The sequence below is a fragment of the Aspergillus neoniger genome (assembly GCF_003184625.1).
Source record: "Aspergillus neoniger CBS 115656 unplaced genomic scaffold BO87scaffold_31, whole genome shotgun sequence".
Lineage (NCBI taxonomy): Eukaryota > Fungi > Ascomycota > Eurotiomycetes > Eurotiales > Aspergillaceae > Aspergillus > Aspergillus neoniger.
The window spans coordinates 97,372-119,772 of NW_020291159.1; the positions used below are offsets into that span (position 1 = coordinate 97,372).

General features: G+C 50.1%; 7 protein-coding genes across 7 annotated transcripts; 4 read left to right on the forward strand and 3 right to left on the reverse strand.

Annotated features, from left to right (window-relative positions):
• Window positions 1–290: 290 nt before the first annotated feature.
• Window positions 291–4,043, forward strand: BO87DRAFT_389533 (putative cellular morphogenesis protein (Rax2); the record flags this gene model as incomplete). Its single annotated transcript, XM_025624897.1, has 3 exons — window positions 291–1,443; window positions 1,498–3,750; window positions 3,808–4,043. The coding sequence occupies 3 exons, from the start codon at window positions 291–293 to the stop codon at window positions 4,041–4,043; spliced, it is 3,642 nt and encodes a 1,213-aa protein (XP_025476543.1).
• Window positions 4,044–5,889: 1,846 nt separating this feature from the next.
• BO87DRAFT_138585 (uncharacterized protein) lies at window positions 5,890–9,059 on the forward strand. Its single transcript, XM_025618095.1, has 6 exons — window positions 5,890–6,173; window positions 6,340–6,368; window positions 6,446–6,655; window positions 6,724–7,294; window positions 7,351–7,979; window positions 8,038–9,059. The coding sequence occupies exons 1-6, from the start codon at window positions 6,154–6,156 to the stop codon at window positions 8,859–8,861; spliced, it is 2,283 nt and encodes a 760-aa protein (XP_025476544.1). The 5' UTR covers window positions 5,890–6,153; the 3' UTR covers window positions 8,862–9,059.
• A 2,019-nt stretch (window positions 9,060–11,078) lies between these two features.
• BO87DRAFT_379229 (8-oxoguanine glycosylase OGG1) lies at window positions 11,079–12,534 on the reverse strand. The gene is made up of 3 exons (XM_025623982.1): window positions 12,420–12,534; window positions 11,605–12,347; window positions 11,079–11,539 (listed from the first exon to the last, which is right to left on the reverse strand). Exons 1-3 carry the CDS (start codon window positions 12,512–12,514, stop codon window positions 11,121–11,123), a joined length of 1,257 nt encoding a protein of 418 aa, XP_025476545.1. The 5' UTR covers window positions 12,515–12,534; the 3' UTR covers window positions 11,079–11,120.
• A 174-nt stretch (window positions 12,535–12,708) lies between these two features.
• Window positions 12,709–15,239, forward strand: BO87DRAFT_409176 (splicing factor u2af large subunit). Its single transcript, XM_025626227.1, has 7 exons — window positions 12,709–12,909; window positions 12,972–12,997; window positions 13,055–13,601; window positions 13,655–14,268; window positions 14,316–14,577; window positions 14,624–14,835; window positions 14,888–15,239. The coding sequence occupies exons 1-7, from the start codon at window positions 12,882–12,884 to the stop codon at window positions 14,912–14,914; spliced, it is 1,716 nt and encodes a 571-aa protein (XP_025476546.1). The 5' UTR covers window positions 12,709–12,881; the 3' UTR covers window positions 14,915–15,239.
• Window positions 15,240–15,554: 315 nt separating this feature from the next.
• BO87DRAFT_461684 (uncharacterized protein) lies at window positions 15,555–16,329 on the forward strand. Its single transcript, XM_025629111.1, has 4 exons — window positions 15,555–15,732; window positions 15,792–15,886; window positions 15,944–16,000; window positions 16,053–16,329. The coding sequence occupies exons 1-4, from the start codon at window positions 15,586–15,588 to the stop codon at window positions 16,189–16,191; spliced, it is 438 nt and encodes a 145-aa protein (XP_025476547.1). The 5' UTR covers window positions 15,555–15,585; the 3' UTR covers window positions 16,192–16,329.
• A 1,914-nt stretch (window positions 16,330–18,243) lies between these two features.
• Window positions 18,244–20,208, reverse strand: gprM (the record flags this gene model as incomplete). Its single annotated transcript, XM_025626886.1, has 5 exons — window positions 18,244–19,501; window positions 19,558–19,696; window positions 19,749–19,903; window positions 19,970–20,065; window positions 20,097–20,208. The coding sequence occupies 5 exons, from the start codon at window positions 20,206–20,208 to the stop codon at window positions 18,465–18,467; spliced, it is 1,539 nt and encodes a 512-aa protein (XP_025476548.1). The 3' UTR covers window positions 18,244–18,464.
• Window positions 20,209–21,657: 1,449 nt separating this feature from the next.
• On the reverse strand, window positions 21,658–22,227 carry BO87DRAFT_138660 (uncharacterized protein). The gene has a single exon (XM_025618096.1). The coding sequence runs from the start codon at window positions 22,182–22,184 to the stop codon at window positions 21,750–21,752; it is 435 nt and encodes a 144-aa protein (XP_025476549.1). The 5' UTR covers window positions 22,185–22,227; the 3' UTR covers window positions 21,658–21,749.
• Window positions 22,228–22,401: the final 174 nt, after the last annotated feature.

Genomic DNA, 22,401 nt, shown 5'->3' on the forward strand with positions numbered 1-22,401 from the left:
CTCTGCCTGAGATCACATTCGTTCCTTATCTCTATTTTCGTTCCTTTCTTTTTTTGTTCTTCTACACCTTCGTCTATTAATGTTTTCTGGGCCCGACCACTCCTTTTCTCGTGTTCCTCGTGCTGGTAGCTCAGCCTCCTATTAGGAAAAACCACTGTCTTTTCTTTTTGATCAATCTATCCAGATCTCTTTCAACGCCTTACGCGGGTTCAGGCAATTTGTTTTCCAATTCCCTTTCTTCAATCCCTGGCCTTCAACCTTTCTTTGGCCTGTCGTCGCGAACCTGAACAATGAGGGCACCCTCACTGTTTGGGCCTGCGACGGCTGGCTTGTCGACTGTCCTCCGCCTTGGCTATTTCCTCCAGTCGACCCCCGCTTACGCACTCACCTTCCAATCCGTCTCAGAGCCCGAATTAGATCTGTCGCCGTTAGGCCAAATCGCTTTCACAGGAGACTTCGATGCCGTTTCCCTCTATCAATACACCGAACAGTCCGATACCGCTACCAAAAATGATAATGCGCAATCCCTTCTCACCCCTCTCCCGAACGGAATCCTCACGTCACTCGAGTCGTCCAACGCCCACATTCGTGCGATGTGCCCCTTCACGAAGAAAGACGGAACGTTCAAGGGTATTTTTGTCGGAGGCAATTTCACCAGCTTGGGAGGGGTCGACTCGGAAGGTGTCGCGCTGTACAATCCGGACTCGAACAAGGTGACAGCATTGTCAGGTCTGTCGGGCTCGGTATCAGCATTACTTTGCGACCAGGAAACGAACAGTGTTTATGTCGGAGGAAACTTCACATACTACAACATCACGAACGCCGTGGCCTGGGTCGGAGATGAAGGCTGGTCGAATTTGACGTTTGGAGGCCTCAACGGACCCGTCAACTCGATCTTGAAAGACAGCAATGGCCATATCATTTGGGGCGGTTCTTTTGACGGCACCGGCAATTCTACATCATCCGAGAAAGGACTGCAGGTGATCAACCTTCAGAATGCTACGATTACTTCCGACGCAGAATCCTCGACAAGCGGCTATATCAGTCCTAGTAACATTGTATGTCAGACAAGCGGCGACGATGGCGAAGGCCAGACTTGGCTGTTAGCGGATTATTCCCCCGGGTACTGGCGCGCCATGATGGGATTCGAATATTACCCAACGAAATTCAGATTGTACAACACTCATTATGAGGGACGCGGCACCAAAACGTTCCTGTTCAGAAGACTTCCGGACAATGGAATTATGAACTTGACATATACCGACCCCGACACCGGCAAGGACGTCCACTGTGATCAGTCTTGCTCCCTTTCAAACAGCACATCGGAGAAGTATCGCGAGTTCCGTTTCGTCAACAGCGTTGGCATGAGCGGATTTCAGATCGAGATCCAGGACTGGTACGGCAAGGGTGCCGGTCTGAACGGAATCGAAATGTTCGAGACCAGTGAGTTACCGTCTCTTTTTCCTTACGCTGAACGTGAATTCTAATGGCTGTCAGACATTTATGCATACGCCATGAATGCTTTTAACGAACCGACCTGTTCTGGTTCCGATTATCCGTCAAAGTCAACTCGCACAGGGTCGTGGTCTGTCGCACCGTCCGGCCAGAGCTCGTCTGAATACTTGACCACGCAGGTGACCGATTCAAATGCAACTAGTGCTTCAGTGGTGTTTGAACCCGATGTCAAGCTTTCCGGAAACTACTCAATCAAGCTGTACACACCCGGTTGTGAGCAGGATAGTACCTGTGATTCCCGGGGCATCGTCAATGTGACAGTTACCCCTACCAGCGATACCGACGAACCTGTTCAAACGCTTATCTACCAAACCAATTTGTATGAAAAGTACGACACCATCTATACCGGCCATGTGGATGCCAGCGATGATTCCTTCCGTCCTCGTGTCAAGTTGACCCCGACGACCGGCCAAGGGAACAATGTCACTGTGGTAGCCTCACTGGTCCAGTTCGTGGCAAACTCGGTGTCAGGCAATTCGAGTGATAACTTGAATGGCCTTTTTGACTACAATCCGTCAGATGACAGCACCAATGTCACGGCTTCCGCGATCGATCAGGCAGGCTTGGCCCTCGAAGATGGAGCTTCGGTCCACGCCTTGGCCAGCCATGATAAAATCGTATACGTCGGTGGTAATTTCTCGAGCTCCAATATCGAGAACATCATGTACTTTGAACAGGATGGAAATGCGACAGCAATGCCCAAGGGTGGATTGAACTCCGAAGTGGCCAGCATGGCGGTGCTGGGCGACAACCTTTATGTTGGTGGAAATTTCACTGATACATATAGTGGTGGAAACGATGGTCTGAGTTACGTCGCAGCGTATTCTTTCGACTCGAAGACGTGGTCGGCATTGGGCGCCGGTGTTAATGGTCCTGTTAGCGATGTCCTTGCTCTCAAGCTCAATGTCTCCTTGGATCTTAACGAGACGATCATTGGTATTAGTGGCAATTTCGATCAGCTGCTAGCCTTTGATGACAGCCCAGCAACCAATGTCTCTGGATTTGCCGTCTGGGTCCCTTCGCGCAACAACTGGCTTCAGAATCTCAACGTCAGCCAATACGAGTTTGCTGGACAACTGTCAGCCTTTGCCGAGGCAGACAATGCAACTATACTTGCCGGTAGTCTTTCTTCCGGTGGTCTTGCTGCGGCCGGCGCTGTTGCTCTTCTCTACGACAACGAGCTGAGTCTGGAGCCTCTGCTGACGGATTTCAACACAAGCGGTCAGACCTACACAGGTCTTTTTGATACGAGCTCGAGCAACAACCTCACAATCTTAGGTGGCCACTTCACTACTATTGCGACCAACGGGTCTGCGGTCAATAACCTTGCCATACTTGATGGCAATGCCGCCACCATCCGTGGTCTAGGTGCAGGCATTGACAGCAACTCCACCTTCTTGGCGTTGGAAATCTCAGACAACGTTCTCTACGCAGGTGGAAATGTTACTGGAAGCGTCAGTGGTTCGACATTGAACGGTCTGGTGGTTTACAGTATGGAAAACAACACGTTTTCCCAGCACCAGCCACCCCGGTTCCTTGGCGACGATGTGACGGTGAATGCCATTGCTGCCCGTCCCAACTCAAAGCACATCTATGTTGCAGGAAACTTTCAAAGCGCGGGGGCTCTGCCCTGCCCGGGTGTTTGCTACTGGGACACAGAAGACCGGCAGTGGAATAGGCCAGGCGCGAGTCTGAATGGAACTGTGCTGGCGCTCAAGTGGCTCAACAGTAAGGAACTGTTGGCAATTGGAGATCTCACCATCGACGGGAACCAGTCCGTAGTCGCGACCTATACCGTCAAGAAACAGAGCTGGCAGACTTTCGAAGGAGCTTCGACCTCTGACATTCCTGGAAGCATCACTGCCTTCACCCCGGCCAACACCGCGGTGTCCAAGTTTTGGCTTGCGGGCGTGTATGCCAACGGCTCCAGCTTCCTTGCCGCCTATGACGGTTCTAGCTTCAGTTTCGTGAGGAACATGTTCGATGACGAAACAGAAATCCGTGGGCTTGAGGTTCTTCCCATCAACAAGAATCACGATGATGTGAGCAACCTGAACGATGACCAGATGCTTCTGGTCACTGGTCGGCTCCAGCTGCCGGACTTTGGAAACGCCTCCGCGGCCCTATACAACGGGACAACAATGATACCTTTCATGCTGTCTTCCACCTCTGACGGTCAGCCGGGCAGCGTTGCTCACATGTTTTTCGCGAATTCGAACCCTTACACAAGCGGAGGTATGTCTTTCTTCTCATCTGATTGACTGTAGTATCAAATATTAACGTATCAACCAGGCAAGCACCTGTCCAATGGCATTGTCGTTCTCATCTCGTTCTGTTGCGCTCTTGGCTGTGTTTTCTTGATCGTCATCGCCGGTATCATCTTCAACAAGATCCAACGCCGTCGTCAAGGTTACATGCGGGCTCCTCAAGGAGTCGGAATGGACCGTCCTTCCAACATGCGGAGGCTTCCTCCGGAGTACCTCTTCAACTCAATCAAGCAACCGAACCCGGGTGCACCAGCCATCTAAGTTGGAGGGAGGGGCATTTCGGCTGCCCCGGATGCAATACCTTGCTGAAAAAGCAGAACGACCATATAATTTGACACACCATCTACCACCATGTTGATTCCAGTCTCATCTGATACCTCGAACGGCGTTCTTGGGAAACAATCCATCATATACCCGATTCATTTTTATTCTTAATTCATGATGTTTATCGACCTCCTGGCACTTAAAGGAGGTTGTTTGTCTTTTTCACTCAATGTTATTCTCTGCTTGAAATCTCGCTTATGTCCCATCTGCCTGCGCATGCACTGTGCGCATGCATGTTCAATTCAATCCGGACCCACATCGTGGTCCCTTCCAATCCTTGCCATGTTATAGTTGTTGTGATTGTCGTCGTTGTCGAGTGTGATCTTGTTTCCGTATCTATTGTACCATACACTCACTCACACCTTGTCCTATGGACCGGAGTGTGAGAGACCTGCCTTTCATTCCCCCTCATCTTCTGAGCCGTGGATGTCATGTTACCGGATGGACATGTACATACATAAGATAAGTTAATCCGCGCGAGTCCGCGGTAATGAACAACATTTTTGTGCATTGACAATATTAACATAGCTTAGTAGGGGATACTTCTCTCAAAATTAGGTTACTATATCAGTAGTCAATAATATCCCGCCCTGCAGGTGTCATGCAGAGTTAGTAGTGAGTAAGTAGTTATAGACTTCTCCCAATTCTTCACTAGTAGAGTTATGTTTACTTCTTCGGGCGTTCAATAGAATCAAACTCTGATAAATTTGATCCATGTCGGCCGGGAAAACAACAAAAAATAAGTATCCTCAAGTGACATGTGTCTTTTATTGTCTGTCTTTCCATCTTTAATTAATTTTCCTATCGATGTACTAGTACTATATTAATAGCAAGCCTATTTTATGATACTGCAGTGGATGATAGTACTACTACTAAAGTACTAGGTAGGGTCAAGGAAATCCGAACTAAAACATGATTGGTGGGGGTAACGGGAAAGAACTGAACGATCGAGATGTGCCGCATGGTTAGTTAAGTCTGACAGCTTGCTACTTACTAACTAACTAGTAGTTTATCTAGTTCGATTCTGGAGATTTATCTACATATCTACTTTTTAGGTACTTTTTACCGAGTAGTATTGATCTATATACTGACCTTCACGTTGTTGATCATGTCAGTGTGTACAGTAGTTACTTACTGTGCTGGTTAAGCGAGAAGAAGAAGGATGGGGAATAAAAAAGCGGGGAGAAGGAAGGCGTGCCAGTCAGCATCCCACATAAGTGAAATCTAGATGATCGCGTGAGAGGAAAGAAATTTTTTTTTTTTGAAAGAAAACAGAAGACAAAAGTATGGAACACTAAATATTATTCTGGACGAGCAAGCGAGTCAGAGACTGATATCTGTTAGCTAAGGAGTTATTTAGTTGATCACATGAGGCACTTTTGGGAATTTTCCCCGCAAGAGACAACCGGAGCAACAAAACTGCGGGCAACGGAATTGGGCCAGACTCTCTCTCCCCCAAACAGAAGGATGGGACAACTTTGGAGTTCTCCAGCTGGAACTAACTACTAGTCTGACTTAGTAGTAAGACTGACACTAAGTACTAAGTCCCCCCCGCTTTTCTTTTTCGCCCGCCTACTCGCTACTTACTACTTGCTTGCTTTTCTCTTCCCCCGTCCCGCTGTGTTGGTCCATGGGAAAAAAAAAGGGAAAGAAAGAAGAAGAAGAGAAAGGGCAGAAAAAGCCGATGCAGTGAGCTTTGTAGCCGTCCTTTTTTTTTTTTGTGCTTCTCCTTTTTGCGCCTCTTTTGTGTTGCCTTGCGATCGTCTCCCGTTCAGCCTCCTTCGGCCTCCCTTCGTCTCTCTCTCTCGCGCCCTTCCTTCTCTTCTCTTTTCTTCCCCAGATAATCGCTCTCCGCCTCGGTTGTCGGGCCTAGTCGACTTTAGGGCGCTTTCGGGCCAGTCTCGCTGGCTGACCTCGCCTTTGCTTACACCTCTCTCTCTCTCACTCACTCACTCATATCCTTCCCTCCCCAAGAGTTGTGTTGTTGTCGGTTCCCCACTGAGCTCTTTCGGATGCTGCAGCTCACCTGCCAGCGGTCCCTACCGGTATGCGATCCCGCACAGGCTGGTACGTCCAAGATCCAGACATCACTACTACTCCCTCCCCATGTCATATGTTGGGAGATCGGGAACACCCGCCCCCCCCGACCTCCTAGCAACAATCACCTTGTCCTTCTGCTTCTGTCATATCATCCAGACACTGACTGTTGGGCCCTCTGGCACACCTTCCGCAGCCTGACGTGTCGTACCCGGAAACTTAAATGTAGGTCTACAACCTTGCTTACCATCCCTGCGCTGGGCGGAAAGTTACAGATACTAAGATAAGCTGCTGGGTCTAAGGTGACGAGCAGAAACCCGAATGTTCGCAGTGTCGTAAAGGCGGCAGGGTCTGTCGCCCCAGCGAGGGGATCGTCTTTCGCCATCAGCAAAATGCCTCGATGAACAAGGATCTGAGCGATGCCTCCACCGGACGTGGCACGCTGAAGGGATTCTACTCGTATAAGAATACCTTTGACAAGGACAGTGTCTGGCTCGACATCCCCAAACACGGTATGGACCTGCAGAACATCCTCGCTGAGACTCCCGTTGGGCTGACAGGTGCTCTGCCTTTGCTGTAGTCATCTTCGTCGATAACTCAGATCCCTATGCGGAAGACCTTGAAGCTGCCCTGGGAGAGTCCGAAGCCGCCATTCTGGCCGCGAACTCTCATGCGCGTGCCTGGAGTGCCCAGCGCACGTCGTCCACTGACGGCGAAACCCATGGCTTAGAGACTCTTTCCACAGTGGCAGCCAACGATCGCCTTTCTTATCCTCCCTTGAGCATCGACCAACAGTCCATCCCGTCAACAGACCACAGCGTACCCTTTAATAATGTCCCATCTACAGCATCCTCAGACACTCCAAGCCAGGTGCGCGGCGTCATCGCACCTCAGATCTCTCCTTCTCTCTCGATATCCTCCACCAATACCCATAATAATAATATCAACTTCCTTCTTAATCCTTCACAATCACGGTCACCACCTGTGGATCCCAATCTTCAGCACCCACCTGAGCGTAGGAGCTCATCATTGACCGCCAGGCCAGCACTGCCGCGAACCACATCTGCCGATTCGAAGTCAGAGGCGCCAGCAGAAGCAGACCACGAGGTTGCATATCTCTTGAGACACTTTTCAGAAGCACCAGGACTTTGGTAGGTCACCGAACCACCACCACCCGGCTGGACGTCGTTAATTGGATGGATGATAGGATGGATTTGTTCGATTTAGGAACCTATTTCGCATCGTCTGTCCCGGTCAGGGCTCTCCGAAATCCATTGCTGAAATACGCCGCCTGTGCGTATGCTGCGAAGCAACTAGGCCGCATAAAAGGAACACAAGTGTCGACTGGTGGTGTGTATACTAGGCATCTCGCCAACAACGTAGACTGGTCCTGGTCTGGCGCCAAGTATTATGAAAAGGCCATCCAACTCCTAATGAAAGAACTGCAGCCTGATAAAGGACCCCCACCGCTGAGTACGCCAGAGGCATTTGGACAGTGGCAGGCTGCTGAGCTATGCGAAGATCAAGAAAACCCTCGCAAACGCAGGCGACGTTACTCGGACAGTCGGTTCTCCAAGGGGGTCCATTCGGATGAAATCCTTGCCGCCACAGCCATACTATCTGTATATGAGTTTTTAGATGCCACAGGTCCCGCGTGGAATCGCCATCTGAGCGGCGTGAAGTCTTTGTTGGATGTAGCGGAGGTGGGAATGATGCCGGTCGAACAGCGCCATTCACCCGGGGGAACAGCGTTGCAGCAAGCCAAGGTCCCGGGGCTCTCGAAGGCGAGAAAGGCGACTTTCTGGAACTTCGCACGACAAGACTACCTAGCTGCCTGTGAGTGCCTACATGACTTGTAATAAACTCCCTTCAAGGTGCTAACTGGGCCCGATAGTCATCAATGAGAGCCAGACGAGGTTAAACACCGACGACCTGGTCTTGTGGACTGAGGCGGGGCTCCAGATCGACAACATGGGCTTTGTACGCTCCAGTAATGCGACCGCGATGGGCTATCCAGACGATGAAGAACCTATCAAGGAAGATCTTGTTTCGAATGGCTTAGTTTGGATTCTCTCAAAGATTGTTAACTTCATCAACGCCGGTGATAATGTCCAGTTGAGCCACCCTGGATCGATAGGGGCGGGTCCTCTGGGCCTTTCACAGCAGGTAATGCTGGAGCGATGGTACCGCCTGGAAGCTGAACTCGATGCCTGGTATAATGGACTTCCTGAGACGTTCCAGCCTTGTGCCCGAGTTGAGCTTTCAAAATTACCTCAAAACAGGGACAACCCAAAGTTTGACGCTGGCTCGCTGTCCGAGGTATGGTATAGCCTACCTCTGTGTTCCTCGGCGATGCAGCATTACCATATGGCTCGTATCCTTCTTCTCATAAATAAGCCGCATGAGTCCACCAGCAGAAGGAGCACCATCGCTGATAGACTTAATTCATATCGCTCAATCGAGAGTGATATTCGATTTCACAGCCGAGAAATTGTGGGGATTGCGCTGGCTTGTCCAACCGGCGCGGTCCGCATCAATTCCCTCCAGCCGCTGTTTGTTAGTGGTCAGTGCCTGACGGAGCCCGGAGAACGGCGGACGGTCCTTGCTTTGCTTCACGGAATCGAAACGGAACTCGGCTGGGCAACCGAGTACCGTGTGAATCAGTTGCTCAGAGAATGGGGCTGGAACGAGGATTCTGCGAATGCGAGCGTCCCATGAAGCCTAGAAGGCAAAGTGCCTTGAGTAATGGTGCTCGTCTCAAAGGACTGTCGTTTCACCGAGTCATGTGCACACCTAGAGATACTTGCTTCAGGCCTCGCGATTCTCGTCATCACCATTCACTCAAGTGGACCGAGTCTCAAGTCGACGCCAGCGGGACTTGTAAATATGCGGACCTGCTACATCGACCGCCGCCTAGGGCCTGAAAAGCTTTTCAGCCTGTTCCAGGCAGGCCAACCCGGAATGGGTTGCATATATGTGCATCTGTTTTGAGAATCAGCCTGTTTTTTGAATGATACCAATGTGTTTTGTGCTTTGAACCCATACCGTTGTACCCAGAATCTGCATGAATGCTAATGCCAGGAGAAGGCAAGAACGAGGTGCCTCTCACTACCATCACTTCTTTTCGATCGTGGATCTGTGCTTTCCTTCTTGTATCATGAGTTTGTTTCCATGCCACATGTTGGCGGTTAGTACTGAGTAGCCATCGAGACAATATGACCCCTCTAGCCCATAAGGCGCAGTGAGCCTAGGAGTAAGAAGACGGGAAGAAGCTCGAGCGCAGAAGTGGGCAGCAGAAGAAAAGCAGCTAAGAGGCCGAGGGCCCTGAGCCTCGAAATTTGCGCCTGGGAATTGATTCGCCGTCAAGCACTCGGCAGAGTTGCCTGCACCTTCCACTTCTGGCAGCTGCAACATCGGGATGCACGTGCCGCCGTTCAGCTTCCCGCCTCCTGATGGAGTCAACTCACTTTCTTGAAGTTCGCAGTAGCTCTCCCTCTCCAACACACCACATCATTGGAGCTTCATACCCCTCGAAAACTGGAGATCGAAAACAACCGACCATCCCAGCCATCCACATCCCCCCTTCATCAACTCATCATGCTAGCAGCCTAGCAGATGTGGACTCTCTGCTTCTGAATTTCTGCACACCTTCAAGCCTGTTGATGATGATCGCCATGGCCGCCGCGGAAGGTTAACCGACCACCAATTTGCCCCGCGACCCTCTTCTTTCTTTGCTCTTATTTCAGAGTTCAGACCTCCATCGTCATTATCGTGAACGATCTTCGTCTTGTTCCTTGGTTGCGTTGCGGCCCTGAACCCACTTTTTCCCCTCTTCCTCCTCCGCCCATCAACTTGCAGATAGATAGATACACAAGTGAAAGGTGTGGAACAGGCACACACACACACTCCCACACCCTTCCGACCATCCCGATTCTCACCGCAACCCTACTGATTGATCTACCTACTCGTACTCCATCCTACACAGTAGAAATCGCATTGCTCTTGTTGATAACGTCACGACCCAACTACTAAGTAAAGCAATATCACCGATTATACCCGCCCTGCAGGAAAGTCTTCCGACCGGCTAGACTACTTAGCTGGTTTGGTTACCTGTGTCAAGGGGATTGATTCGCTGGCCTTGTGGAGTAGGTTGTTGGCTTAGTGTGGCTTGGTAGAAACTACTAATTGGCCTACTTGCCTTACTAGATAATGAATACCATGGTAATTCTGTAGCAGGTGCGATATTAATTTGATTCTGCACACTTTAGGCTACTTTACCTGGCTCGGTATCTAGACCAAGTTGAATGCTGGTTGCTTTCGGGTGAGCGGGATGATCCTACCCTACCCTACCATACTTTTAGCTAAACTGGACTACTACTACTTCGTAAGTAACTACTTCATAAATAAATATTTCATAGAACTACTTATGACTAACTGTTACTCCGTACTTGAAAACGAAGTAGTAATTAGATTTCCCAATACGGGAAAGACACCGACCACCGCAATACATACCTATCTAGTACATATAAACCCGGGCTGGCCTTGTCGGTTATCCCAAAGGAGTAATCCGAAGGAGTAGCCCTGGATAATAGTACAAACAGTACAAAGTAGCAGTAGCAGTTACCTTCCTACTACCCAATCCACAAAAATACAAGAATCCAGTTCGGGTGGTTGCTTGATGATCTTGATGGGTTCGGTTGTTACTATTGGTGAGGGGTATATGCAAATGTTTGAGACAATGGGGTTGGACGCTACTGTAGATACTACTGTTGCCTTGAGGGGGACTTGGTTGATATTGTCTCATTTAACTGGGGAGGGTTTAAGACATAGTATGTATAATGAGATCAAGTTTGCTTTGGGTTCTTAATATGCTATTGGTATCAAACCACGAAGATAGCAAGTAATATGGTTATGAAGCATACGGTAATCTAGGTCTAAGATATGATTAGTTATAGAAAGCTAATATACAGGGTATAATTATTTCTTCCGGAGTCGCTTCGACATCCTTCTTGTTGTCGTTGTCTGTGAAGCTTGTACGATGGTGTTCAGCTCCTCCTTTCCCTTGGTCTCATCATCTTCTTCTTTCTCGACTTTCACTCCCTCATCATCTGCAGGTCTCTTACTTGGTACAGCTATAGCTGTAGTGACCTTTGTCTCCACCTCGACACCCTCCTTATCATCCTTCTCTACCTTCACATCTACCTTCTTCGACGTAGTCGCAGCCAACCGATCCGAGAATGTCCTCAGATCCGCCGTGAACAGCACACTATGCGCCCACCCCGCTTCTTTGCCCCAGAGCTTGCGAAAGTGGTTTCCCACAGCATCATAAGTAACCTTCGTCAAGGACTTATTTCCTCCCTTTCCGAACTTGTAGTCTCTCTGCGCGATCTGCCAGACTAAACCCAAACACCATTAGCAATCCTACCATGACATGACAAACGGAGCAACCGAGGTAACAAACCATGCGTATCAACCGGAACCGCCTCTCCCCATCCCAACCCCATCAAGCACACACAATCCGCAACCTTAGGCCCAACCCCCTGCAACTCAAGCAACTTCTCATGCGCCTCGCGATACCCCTCTCTCCCCTCCGGCTTCATCTCACCCGCCGGGGTAGCTTCCACCCCCCAAGCCGGACACTCCGGATTACATAGCGAATCCAACCACCCAGCCTCCCGCTCCTTGGCCACCATCACCGCCGTCTGATAGATATACTTGGCGCGGTACCCGAACCCCAAGCCGCGCAGCTTACCCTCCACGTCGGTAGCGGTCAGGGCATCCGGGGCCGGGAAACCGTGATAGGCGCGACCATTGATAGATGCAATGAAGGGGCCGTAGTTAAGGCAGAGCTTCTCGACCATCTGCGAAATGCGCGCGATGTTGTTGTTGCTGCTGCAAATGAAGGAGATCAGGGCTTCCCAGGCGTCTTGGCGTAGGATGCGGATGCCGGTGAATTGGGGGGCTTTTTTGCGGAAGTTGGGGTCTTGGGCAGACCATTCGGTGTAGAGGGAGGTGAGGTTCGCGGAGAGGTTGAAGTAATGGGTTAGGAGGGAGAGGGTGGTGTCGTCGTCATTGTTCTTGGGTTTAGGGGATTGGGTGGTGCGGTAGGTTCGGTAGTAGAGATGGGTTGGGTCTTGTTTCAGAGAGAGGAGACGGCCGTGGAGAACGCAGCGCCATTCGTCTGTGTCAGGGACGTTGTGCCATCTGTAGATGATATGAAGACCTTGTTAGACTGAATATCGGGGAAGACGAGGAGGGTACTTGCGGTTATTTTACCGAAATGATTGACCACAGCGGAGGGTGGTATTGATGCAGAGTTCATTGAGGCTCACAGGCAACTTGCGCCATTCTGAAAAGGCGCCGACAGTCATGATTCAGGTGAATTGAGAATCTATTAGCCCGTCGCTGAGGAAGGCGAATGTGAAAGGCACGATAATCGCGATAAGTTAATTCTGCCAGGAAGATTGGCCGACACAGCAGGCGGTCAGGACTCCGCAGACCAGAGGCGCTAACCAATTCGGACGGGAGTGTCGCCGATCGTCACCTGCGAGTTTTCCCTCCAGCGCAGCTCTTACTTTCTCCCCGATCACCCTGCTTCCATCCTTCGGTGCCATCGAGCTTGCCTTTCGGAGTGTCTGATCGTGTTGGATCTCTCTCCGACCATTATTCGCTGTCCATCCCTTTCGCCACGTGAAACGGGAAAATAAGAGCCAAAGAAATATTGCCGGAGCTTTCAGAATGAACGGCGATACGTACACGTCCAGAGGTGGGCTTTATCTTCACCCTTTCATTTACTGCCGCGTATGGTGGCTAACAATCATTTCGCAGATTCTGGTCGCCCTAGGGACTACTACGTGAGTGAAAATTAAACAAGGGTGTATCTGCCCGGAGCTAACTGAAGTGAACGATAGCGCGAAGAGCGTCGCGAGCGCGGCGGCGACAGAGCAGAGAGAGGAGAGAGAAGACGTTCGAGATCCCCCCACTACAGTTCCAGAAGCTCCCGACGCGAATATGAGGTAGATTCGTATTCGTCCAGCCGCGACTACCGCGCCAGAGAACGCGAGGACCGTTATTCTAGCCGCAGAGACGACCGGGAATGGGATCGGGATCGCGGTGACCGTGGTGATCGCGGTGATCGCCGACGCAGAGAATACGAAGATAGACCCTCCCGCCGCGAAAGGGGAGACAGAGATCTGTTCGAGGATAGACCCCGACGGGAAGGCAGGGGAGACCGCGAGCGTGAGCGTGGAGAGCGTGCAGAGCGTGGTGGACGCGGAGATCGCGACCGTGGCGAGCGAGGGGAGCGCAGACGGAGTGCGTCGCCTCCTCGAAAGAGGGAGGCCACTCCCGATCTCACAGATATCGTGTCGGTGCTGGATCGGAAACGTCGCCTGACGCAGTGGGATATCAAGCCTCCGGGCTACGAGAATGTTACTGCCGAGCAGGCGAAGCTGTCAGGTGAGATTGATGTTTCGTTGTTATCTATGTGGTCTAATGTAGTTATTTTGCAGGCATGTTCCCCCTTCCTGGAGCCCCCCGACAGCAGCCGATGGACCCCAGCCGCCTTCAAGCTTTCATGAACCAGCCCGCCGGCGGCAACGCGGACACATCTACCCTCAAGCCTTCCAACTCTCGCCAGGCCAAGCGTCTTTTTGTCTACAACATTCCCCAGTCTGTCACCGGGGAGACCCTTTTGGCCTTCTTCAACGTCCAGCTCAATGGCCTCAACGTTATCGAGAGCGTGGATCCTTGCATTTCGGCCCAGGTGGCCCAGGACCATTCGTTCGCCTTGCTCGAATTCAAGTCGCCCAATGACGCTACAGTTGCGCTTGCTTTCGACGGAATAGCGATGGAGGAACACGAAGCTGCTGGCAATGGTGCCGCTAATGGTGCCGCTCAGGGCCTGGAAGTGCGACGACCCAAGGATTACATTGTCCCTGGTGGAGCAGAGCAGGAATACCAGGAAGGCGTGTTGCTGAATGAGGTTCCTGACTCTCCCAACAAGATCTGCGTGTCTAACATTCCCAACTACATCCCCGAAGAGCCTGTGACGATGCTTCTTAAGTCTTTCGGAGAGCTCAAGTCGTTTGTTTTGGTAAAGGACAGTTCTACGGAGGAGTCTAGGGTAGGTACCTTATCAAATAGCTCGAAGAAGTGTACTGACATGAATAGGGTATTGCATTCTGCGAGTATGCCGATCCCTCAGCAACAACGATTGCGGTGGAAGGTCTCAATGGAATGGAGCTGGGCGATAGACACCTCAAGGTTGTGCGCGCCAGTATCGGAATGACACAGGCTGCAGGCCTCGACATGGGCGTCAACGCGATGTCGATGTTCGCCAAGACGACGTCTCAGGACCTGGAGACCAGCCGCGTGTTGCAGTTGCTCAACATGGTGACACCGGAGGAGTTGATGGACCCTGAGGATTACGAAGGTAAGCTTGCCTGATGCATGGAAGAAGCGTTTGACTAATGGGATAGAAATCTGCGATGACGTACGCGACGAATGCTCCAAGTACGGCACTGTAGTTGAGCTGAAGGTACCTCGTCCGACCGGCGGCAGCCGACAGTCGCCAGGAGTGGGCAAGATCTTTGTCAAGTTCGACACGGTGGAATCGACGACGAATGCTCTGAAGGCGCTTGCGGGCAGGAAGTTCTCGGACCGGACTGTGGTTACAACCTACTTTTCCGAGGTAAGACCAACCTGTTGAGTCAATAATTTTACTTACTTGCTAACCCGTGCAGGAAAACTTCGACGTCAACGCATGGTAATGTAGAATGGACGGTCTATACACATATCCCCATTTTTCTTATATCATTCTATTTCCTTTGTTATCTTTCATTGCCACTTCATGACGCGTAATTGATTCAAGGCCGACGATGCCTGGGGCAGACGATGCAACAATCTGTACTGGAAGTTAAATTTACTGGAGATGGAGGACAGTGGTGGTTGCGATGCGCTTTCTAGTACTGTGTAGGGGGTTACGATGTATCATAGCGAATGAACTTGGATCTGACATGCTTGAAGTAGATGATTTGGAGGTATTGTCGAATACCCCTGACGGTCATCCCATACATCTCCATGCCATATGCTGCCGATTTAGTAGTAGTCTTTACCTACATTATCACATTCTCGTGTTCATCTAATGGTAGTACATATCTACAGTGTAAAGAAGCATGTCGGGGCGCAGCTGAAGCGACAAGGAGGAGGCATGTTAGGTAGTATCTCATAGGCATTTGCTGACTGGCCGTCAATGCTAAAGAAATCCGTGGCGAAGCTGAAGTTGGCAAGGAGTGAGAGGCATGTTACACGATCGTCAGGAGCAGTTCAGTGATTTGTCAGTAGAACATGCTTGTTCATATCTCTATAGATACAATGATTTGTAGAAGTGTTGGCTCTATCATATAAATACTAATTGCGTTATGCAACCATCAACCTTGTAATGAACCCACAAGCTAAGTATGCTCCTTCAAACTTATTGCAGTCTCTACCACTTCGATACTTGACTTCCAGAAAGATTCGGCTCGCTCGCGCTTTCTTTCCTTTACTCGGTCTGCTGTCATTTGCCATGGCACAGACCACCTCTCAGGTACTCATCTCATGTCAGATAGTACATCCATGCTTGTTACTAATCTACATATACTATAGGTTACTATATGGAAAGACATGTATTACGAAGGAGACAGTGTCCAAGTTCCTGCAGACAACCACTGCCATGCTCTCAGCGAGTTCCAGCCCGACTTGTAAGTCGTCAATGCGAAATATATCCTACTATAGACATCTTCTCTAATAAAACAAAGGGCCAGCCAAGTTTCATCTATCCAGATTCCTGACGGTGTGCAATGCTTTCTTACAGAGTAAGCTCAATCCGAATGTTAATCATGCAAATAAGGCTAACATAAGACAAAGATGGCAGTGCCTTAGTATGACTGAGGACGCCTCTACAAAGACGATTGGCCCTCCTGGAATGAGTAGTCTTTACAACGTTGATTTCAATGACAAGTTGGTGAATATCGCTTGTCTCACTCCTGCACAGAACTCGTATTAACTGAAGGTCATTGTGCGTATGAGTTCGGGTACAAATTTCGGTTGTAAACGTGGATATATGTGTCGATCGCCCACACTGATATTGACTTGACATACTGTCTAGTTGGTTGATGCGAGAGTGTCTTGGATAACAATACAGTGTCTGACTGATTAGTACTATGAGCCTATGATATAACTTCGAGTAGAGTTGATGAAAAAACATCCTTCAATATACCCTGTAGAATTTACTAATGAAAGAAATATACTCATACTGATAAGTGGTAATAGTAGGTAGCTACTGCTAACTATAGACTTACAATAATCAACCATTAATCTTCATTTTTGTTCAAGTACCGCCCCCAATATCGTCAAACCAAGCGATACCAAGCATGCAATGAACCACTTGCCGAACCCAATCACATATTCCGCTACTACTAGTACTACGAACAGTTAAGTGTCCCTCGGCACATTACACGTTCCCACACGGCAAAACATGCAGAACCCGAGGACGATCGATTTCCTAGTCGATTGAACCCCGAATGATGATCACTCTGGTCCCCGATGGTTAGTCTGGTTCTAGCAGAGAAGCGAGTAATTAGTTCCTCGGAAGGTATGCACCGTTGACTCTGTAACTACTTTGTAGATACTTGAATGTATAGTGGGTATACACATAGTGCTATAGTCCCCACACACATAGAACTTACATTAGTTATTTTCAGCTACACTCGTAACTCAATCACATAGTACTAAATAATACTCATAAAGATGGTAAGCACTACTCCCGTCATAATAATCCCTCAACTGATGATTCACTATCACGGAGTACGTACTTCGTAGCAGTTCTACTCCTCGGCTTAATATACACCAGTTCTGTGCGTCAGGGAAGGATCTCACACCCGCTACCCTACTTACTGGCTTTGCCCTGGCTGCTCGGCTGGAACGGAGTACTCCGTTTAGTACCTAGTAAAATAAATTAGAGAATAGTCTGGCCAGTTTCCCCGCGGGGGAGATACTATATTGAGTGATGTTATACATTCTCTGTATGCATGTAGGTAAGCAGTAAGCAGTAAGCAGTAAGCACGTGTGCTTTCACTACTACAACCCCGGTCATTAGAATACAGTCAATTCAATCAAACATACGTAACATGTACACCACACACCTACCTGAACCCAGTGCCTGAACCAATTTACGTTCCACAGACACCTCCAAGATTAACATGAAATATATGAACCCGTTCAAAACACAAAAAGTATAACACAGAAAGAAGAGAAAACCAGACAGTAAACCATACAGCCACCTCACACGGGGCTGACTACCTAATCGGTTTAGTATAACCTACAGGGTTTATAACCATCCATCCATCCGATGCCGGAGTGCCGTGCTATGCCATCAACTACCTCAACCTACCTTACAAGCTAAACTCCCAGGATGATAACTGTGTGCTTGTGCATCCTGCCTCGGCATTCATCAATCACAATCACAATCCCGATCCCAACATCCGTTGTGACCGTGTCTGTGCCATACATACACAGGACAAGAACGGATACTCGCAGCGATGATCCGATGATCCAACGCCTCCAAATGAAAAAAGCATGCAAAGCAAAGGGCGAACTCATACTGAATTGAGTTCGACAAAAAGGGAGAAAGATAGTCATGTTAGTCATGTCATGTCACTTAGCAATGCTACGCTAGAGAAATGAAATGAGGGGAAGAACAAGCCAAGAGATTCTAGACCGGAGGAGAGAAAAGAAAAGAATTGGATTAAATTTAGTGGTGGCGGTGGTGCCATCTCCGCTTGTCGCTGGCAGTAAGTAATTACTAGCATTAGTGTTAGCCCTGCGGGGGATTCAGATATAACTAATTACTTTGTGGTTAGTTAGCCGAAAGGATTTCATTATGCTGACTGAGTAGTCTGAGTGACTGACTGCGAGACCGTTGGGGAGAGTTAAGGTTTGGGGGTGGACCGGGGTTATCTTCCATCGTTGTACTACCGTAGTGGCATTGCAGGAATGGTTACTAATTACTCTCCTCCTGTAAGAGTCATAGAATGTGGAAGGAATTGATGTATGTGTAATGAATCATTTCTTCTTTTTCTTCTTCTTCTAAGGGTATTGTATACATACAAACATCAATGCATCAGGGTATATAAAAACATCAAATCCAGCCTTAAACAGTTAGTAGTCTCACATCACATCACACAGTAATAATAATAATAATATAGAGCGGCTTTCCATGCGCCCCATGCTAACAAAGAAACCTAACCAAACCATGTTACAACCGCCAATCCCACTGCATCATATCGACCCCTTCTGTGAATGGCTCTTCGCAAATGTAGCTTCCGGGTCCCATTCACGTTCCGTGCCATTCTGCGTTGCGCTGGGTGGTCTCGGAGATGAGAAACTCATCGAAGGCCGTACATAACGAGCCTCGCGACCATAGTGCTGTCCTCCCTTTGCCTCTGGACTACGGGCACCCATCGTCCGTGCGGGACTCGGGGACCGCACAACTGGCTCAGGGGTCTTATACGGGGGCAGGCTCGATCCGGAAATCATCTCGTAAGCGCGAGGATCAGGCGTCCCTCTGCGCGCATCGACAGAGACGAACTCATTGGGTTTCGTAACGCGGGCTTTGAAGAACTCTGCCCAACCGACGAAGATAGAAGGACGGGCGTAGAGGACGAAGTTCCAGAAGCCGACCGTCGCCAGTAGAATCAGGACAGCGAGGAGGGTGGCTTTGTTCGGGACGATAGCTTCGGCTTCACTGTAGCATTTCTGGACGTTGCCTTTAGTTTCGACGAGACAGGTGAGCCAGGGGGTGGCGAGTTTCAAATTAGCGACGGTGGAGGTGAGATGGTTATCCGTCTTGATGAAGACGACGGCGAAGAAGATGACGTTGGTCAAGATGACGAGGACCAGGGCGACACCGCGCCATTGGAGTTGCAGGACGCGGCGGACGCGACGGTAGGCTTGACGGGCTGTGACGGTGCGGACGCTGGCGGAGTAGGAAGGAAGACCGGAGCTGGTGGTGGAGGTTTCCTCGTCATAGATGGATTTGACGTAGATGTAGATGCAGTAGACGAGGGTGGCGAATTGGAGGAAGAGGGATGCTCCGGCGAATGCGACGACGGGCGCCCAGTAGTCTCTGTTGCTGTCGTGGACGTTGATGTGGCAGACGGTGCCGAAGCGGTAGGATACTCCGGTCAGGATGAGCATCTCAGTCAGACCGACGGCGGGAATACCCCAGCCTAGGATGAGTGCTGTCCACATGAATTTCGGGCCGAGCATGATTTCCCAGCAGACTTGGAGGTGGAAGGCTAGTGTGCGGATGAAACCTGTAGTCGCTGGTTAGTGGTTGTTGCTGGTGGTGGTGGATGGTTTGGAGGCATACTGAATACGACGCATACCCAGCCTCCGAAGAGGAGCAGGGCTCCAGTAAAGGCGCATGACAAGTCGGTGTGCATGTCATTGGGGGTGATTTGGTTGTAGCATTGCTCTGGCTTGACTCCTAGCGGGATGATGAAGGCGATCTGGGAATTGAGTCAATATAGGGCAGTTGATTCGCGATGGCAGTCTACCCACCTCCATACAGCAGATTCCCAGGGTGAAGCAGATGCTCAGGTAATGACGATGCGTCCATTTCGGGGGCAGCACGGCGAATGATACCAGGAGGAAAATGCACAGGGGCAATGTAGCGACACCAAGCCAACTGGCCACCTTGGTTTGGGAGATCAATTCTGGATGCGACAATTTCTGGTTAGCTAGGATTCTCGAATACTGGCAGCAGTGCGCAGTGGACTTACTTTCGCCATAGGTCCATTCTGCCAATGGGCATGGAAGACAGCAAGAGACCTTGCCATGCTCTGTGGTAAGCTCCTCACAAAACCGTCCATCAATGACTGCAACGAAGCACACGATCAGTTCTGTCACCGGCAATTGGGTCCACACTAGCAAGGGATAGCGTACATCCACCTTTCGATGGGAACAGTGACTCCTGGAGGAAAGGAGTCGGACAATATCCAGACAATGTTTCGTTGGCCATAGTGGTAGGAATCTTCGTGAATATGGGACGGATGCGATAGAGGCTCGGGGAGGGTCATGTCCTGTCCCTCGGGGGCAAACGAGTGGCGAGATTATCGACAATACTGTACTAGTGACTGTGCCAGGCGTGGTTACCCCGCGCAAGAGGCTCACGGCCGTGGAACGATTGATTTCGATCGAACAGACAGCCTTGTGGTTTATCGCATGATACTAGTAGGAAGGGAGGGGAGCAAGAGGCAGGTGGGCGCGGACGGACATGGGGGGTGGGAAGGCTGATCAGATATACTAACTACGAGCTAGGGCAATGGATGATGTACCGACGACCAGAAAGATGGTACCGTTCTGGGCACCACTAGAGGATTGGTTGGGGCAATGGCCATGGACTGATAGGAGGTCCGTTCACACAAGAGCAACGCAGCGTCGCCATGGTCTGGGACGTCGCTCATTGGGTTCTGACGATAGACGGTGGAATTCCCCTCCATCGCTCGGAACGGCGAGAGAGAGACTACGGTAAGGTTTGGCACCAGGGGCATTGATGGGCTTGGTGGAGTCGCTGCACTCCATTCGACTGGCTTCGTGCGACAACGCCCATTCTGGGCAAAGAGAGACAGAGGGAGCGAGTCCCAAGCTCCGTCGGGGTTCCAATTGACTGGGAGGCGCAGAGGCAGTACAGAAAATCGAAAAACCAATAATAAAATCAAAAAAGAAAGTGAGCTAGTGAGTAGCATCGGGGACCAGGTGGAATCAGGAGAGGAAGGAAACGAACGAACGAGAGGCCTGAAAGACGGTGGTAGGGCAAAGACCACGAGCGGGGAATCAGATGCCGTCGCCGCGGACGTTGGTTGACTTGAGTTGATTCTGGTTGACACTGGCTTCGACGCCAGGATTCTAACGCCTTTGGGTAAATTGGCGATGCCTGCATCTGCATGGATCGGAGTGGTTTCGTCTTGCTGATTGGCCGTCGAAATACCGACTGGACCTGCGCCGTAGCTTTTTGCTGGGCCTTTTTCGTTTAGATACTGCTTCCTTAACGGAGTCGGCTACTTAGTTGCTGCGGAAGAGGGGAGACCCACCCAGCCATCCATGGATCTCTCGGGGGAGGCTTCCATAATTCTCTTAGTGATGAGATAGTGAGCCATTGATTCCTCTCGGGGTATGAAACTCACTAGTCTAGGCTATCTTTTTTGAGGGGGCAAGTCATCCTAAACGTTAGTGACAAGTTATCCGCCGCCTCTTTTTCTGCGTGTGCTGATTTAGGGCACGATAACAATCCCATTATTTTCCAGTCTTTTGCTGCAATAATGGGGATCTGACTGCGTCCCCATTTTCGGGCAGGAGTTGCTCTACAAAAATTTCATATCTCGTATATTATGGAGCACATCACATCGTCCCTACTGCAGGATGATTATTGGCCAAGGTTAAGGATTTCATTCCCACAATCCCTCGGGAGGTAAAAATTTAGAATTTCTTGGACTGGCCAACAGCCTGCACGAGGGAAAAAACTCAGCAACCATCCGCGTACCTTACAGTGAGTGCCTCTGCTTAGTGCGTCGGAGGAGCTTCGTATGCAGGCAGGGGTTGAAAGGCACTTCGATCAACCTCCACTATACCCGAACCAGCAACCTTCCCAGCCACTAGAAGACTCATCCTGGTCGTTTTGAGTTCGACCGGCTTCGCACGAGTGTCGCGACGATTACTGCCTGTATCCATCGTAGTCTGCAGTAGGCCAGTAGCCCTTGCCCCTGGGTGAGGGTCGACCTGCCACGAGACTCTAAACTCCCCATAGCCGGGTTCTGACTCGATAGTGGTTCCATGGGAATTGAATGGTCTTTTTGTGGTCACGTTACATAACTCCCAGGATTTACTCTGTGTTATGTTGCAGATATCTTGGTTGTTTTTTTCTTGCTTTACCCCCTGGTCTCTCAATCTTGAGCCATCTGATACCTGGTGTGACTCAAAACAAAGGAGATCTGCCATCTGTGCCCCTGACTGTGTAGCCACGGACTTCAGGGACAAAAAGGTCCACTCCTGAACACAATCATCAGCCAAGTAAAGTACTTTTAGTAACCCAGCACGTAAGCACAGGAGTAATGCAACTCAACAACGACGCCTCTGTCGCACTGCCATCGTCATCGGCACGGGCATCAATTGCAAAAACCCCTCCGCATACCGTGTATAATCTAGATCGATGCCC

What these genes read in the sequence shown, in the direction of transcription:
- BO87DRAFT_138585 (XM_025618095.1), top strand. Translation starts at nt 6,154, where the DNA reads ATGCGATCCCGCACAGGCTG. An exon ending in ATGCGATCCCGCACAGGCTG is followed by an intron (nt 6,174 to 6,339) that starts GTACGTCCAAGA and finishes CACCTTCCGCAG; the next exon opens with CCTGACGTGTCGTACCCGGA. An exon ending in TCAGAAGCACCAGGACTTTG is followed by an intron (nt 7,295 to 7,350) that starts GTAGGTCACCGA and finishes GATGGATGATAG; the next exon opens with GATGGATTTGTTCGATTTAG.
- BO87DRAFT_379229 (XM_025623982.1), bottom strand. Translation starts at nt 12,514, where the DNA reads ATGACTGTCGGCGCCTTTTCAGAATGGCGCAAGTTGCCTGTGAGCCTC. An exon ending in CGCTGTGGTCAATCATTTCG is followed by an intron (nt 12,348 to 12,419) that starts GTAAAATAACCG and finishes TATCATCTACAG; the next exon opens with ATGGCACAACGTCCCTGACA. An exon ending in GGTTCCGGTTGATACGCATG is followed by an intron (nt 11,540 to 11,604) that starts GTTTGTTACCTC and finishes GTTTGGGTTTAG; the next exon opens with TCTGGCAGATCGCGCAGAGA.
- BO87DRAFT_409176 (XM_025626227.1), top strand. Translation starts at nt 12,882, where the DNA reads ATGAACGGCGATACGTACACGTCCAGAG. An exon ending in GTTCTACGGAGGAGTCTAGG is followed by an intron (nt 14,269 to 14,315) that starts GTAGGTACCTTA and finishes TGACATGAATAG; the next exon opens with GGTATTGCATTCTGCGAGTA. An exon ending in GGACCCTGAGGATTACGAAG is followed by an intron (nt 14,578 to 14,623) that starts GTAAGCTTGCCT and finishes CTAATGGGATAG; the next exon opens with AAATCTGCGATGACGTACGC.
- BO87DRAFT_461684 (XM_025629111.1), top strand. Translation starts at nt 15,586, where the DNA reads ATGAACCCACAAGCTAAGTATGCTCCTTCAAACTTATTGCAGTCTCTA. An exon ending in TGGCACAGACCACCTCTCAG is followed by an intron (nt 15,733 to 15,791) that starts GTACTCATCTCA and finishes CATATACTATAG; the next exon opens with GTTACTATATGGAAAGACAT. An exon ending in AGCGAGTTCCAGCCCGACTT is followed by an intron (nt 15,887 to 15,943) that starts GTAAGTCGTCAA and finishes AATAAAACAAAG; the next exon opens with GGCCAGCCAAGTTTCATCTA.
- BO87DRAFT_138660 (XM_025618096.1), bottom strand. Translation starts at nt 22,184, where the DNA reads ATGGCAGATCTCCTTTGTTTTGAGTCACACCAGGTATCAGATGGCTCA.